The sequence below is a fragment of the Perkinsus marinus genome (assembly GCF_000006405.1).
Source record: "Perkinsus marinus ATCC 50983 genomic scaffold scf_1104296977320, whole genome shotgun sequence".
Lineage (NCBI taxonomy): Eukaryota > Perkinsozoa > Perkinsida > Perkinsidae > Perkinsus > Perkinsus marinus.
In genome coordinates, this window is record NW_003200208.1 from 1 (window position 1) to 1858 (window position 1858).

At 37.6% G+C, this 1858-nt stretch overlaps 1 protein-coding gene across 1 annotated transcript; it reads right to left on the bottom strand.

Moving 5' to 3' along the window:
• Positions 1-432: 432 nt before the first annotated feature.
• Positions 433-1818, bottom strand: Pmar_PMAR014163 (hypothetical protein; the record flags this gene model as incomplete). The annotated part of the gene is made up of 7 exons (XM_002764431.1): positions 433-577; positions 681-779; positions 827-921; positions 993-1061; positions 1247-1374; positions 1422-1576; positions 1625-1818. Coding segments are annotated over 7 exons (819 nt in total), but the record flags the coding sequence as incomplete, so codon positions are not given.
• Positions 1819-1858: the final 40 nt, after the last annotated feature.

A 1858-nucleotide genomic window follows, 5' to 3' on the forward strand; every position in this document is an offset into this window, starting at 1 on the left:
ATCACAAGAGATCTGTTCACATAGACGACGACAAGATAACCGGGTTTGATAACGTAGACATCTTACTATTATTATCAGCATTGGATGTGTTAATGATGAGAAGGAGGTGATAGAAGTGATAACCAATAGGGATGAAGTTGTACTACTAGTCCGTCTAGCACAAATCTTGATGTATAATATGTATCCAGAGGAGGGTATTCAGTTCCCTAATAGTCTTGATGAAGTACCTCTAAAAGTGATGAAGGAGGGCTATCATGGTGCATTGGCGACTAGAACTAGGTTGTAAATATAGATAGATGGAGGGGGGTATCATAAGGCATGTACAGGGGGTTACAATAATGCAAAACGTAGGAAGGCTAGAAAGTGTGGCTAACTAACTAAACCAAGAACATTACTGCTATTATTACTACTAGTAGTAGTATGAGAAACACTTCTCTAGGTGAATATCTATGAATATAATAGACTTGGAATAGAGTATGGATGATTAGGATAATCCTCATTGTAAACAATCATTAACATGACGTTGAAGGTCGATGAGAGGTATACCAGTTTTACCACATACTGGGCATTCACCAACCTGACATGATAATAAGGATAGGAGGAAGACGAAGAGGAGGACGACATCTACTACTACTATGACTACTGATGATGATGAGGGGGGTACTAAACGACGATACTACTTCTTCATCCTCTATGTTGCTCTTCTTGTCATCAGCCTTCCCTGGTACTCTCTTAGCATGGTGACGTCTCGAGCTCTCCTTGTTATTGAGTGTATCCATCTAATATGATCACAATTACTATGATCCTCCCCCCTCCTCTTCTTTACATATTCCTTAGCCATCTGATAACTATCCTCTACAGGGAGACCTATATCTAACATCTCACCGAATTTACTCCAATACTTGGCGTTATTCCATAACCCTAATAATGATGATGATAGTAGTAGTAGTAGTAGTAGTAGTATAATAATAATGAATAATTATTATTATTACCACGATTGATAAGGTCATCCTTAATAGTATTAGAAACCATGATCTGATAAGCACTATATAATTGTGTACCTTAGGAGGATAGTAGTAGTAGGGGGCCATAAGTCAACATCCTTGGGGTAGTAATGATGATAAAGCTTATTATTATTATTATCGGTAATACGACTGGCCTTATTAGTGGTCTGTTTTAGGTGTTGTATTATTGTTCATCATCATCATCACAACAATTGGATAGTGGATAATAACATTGTTATTACCAGTATTATTGGATATCCTACCACTAGTAGTAGTAGTAGTAGTGGTATTCAATGATCGTGATGCTATTCTTCTTGTTGTTGTAGATGGTGATAGTAGTCGTGATGAGCCGTTCGCTTTGAATACACATCTGTTACTACTAATACTACAATTATCCATATCAATAACTTCTATTACCTATTATCTTCATGATGAGCAGCAGCATGTGATGATGATGATAGGGTATCTACCTCTCCTCCCCTTCTTTCAGGTGTATTACTACTCTTATCCTTCTTCCCAACCACTCCACTACCCAACCTCTCTGTTTCTCTTCTTCTTACTACTGGATTCACCTACACCCTACTACTACTACTACTACCCACTAATACTATTACCATTACCTTCCTAACATTGGGACCTTGTGTAACAGCTGCAGTAGCTGCTCTAGTAACTTGTATATCAGCATTATCTTGCGATACTAGTATACACTGTTGAGCTTGTTGTGGGGTATGAAATGTAGCTACTACTACTGCATTACTCAATTCTGTTACGCACTGTACACCTTCAAACATTGATACGTATTCGAACCTAGAATAATAATAATAATAATGGGATAGTAGTGGTAGTAGTAGTAT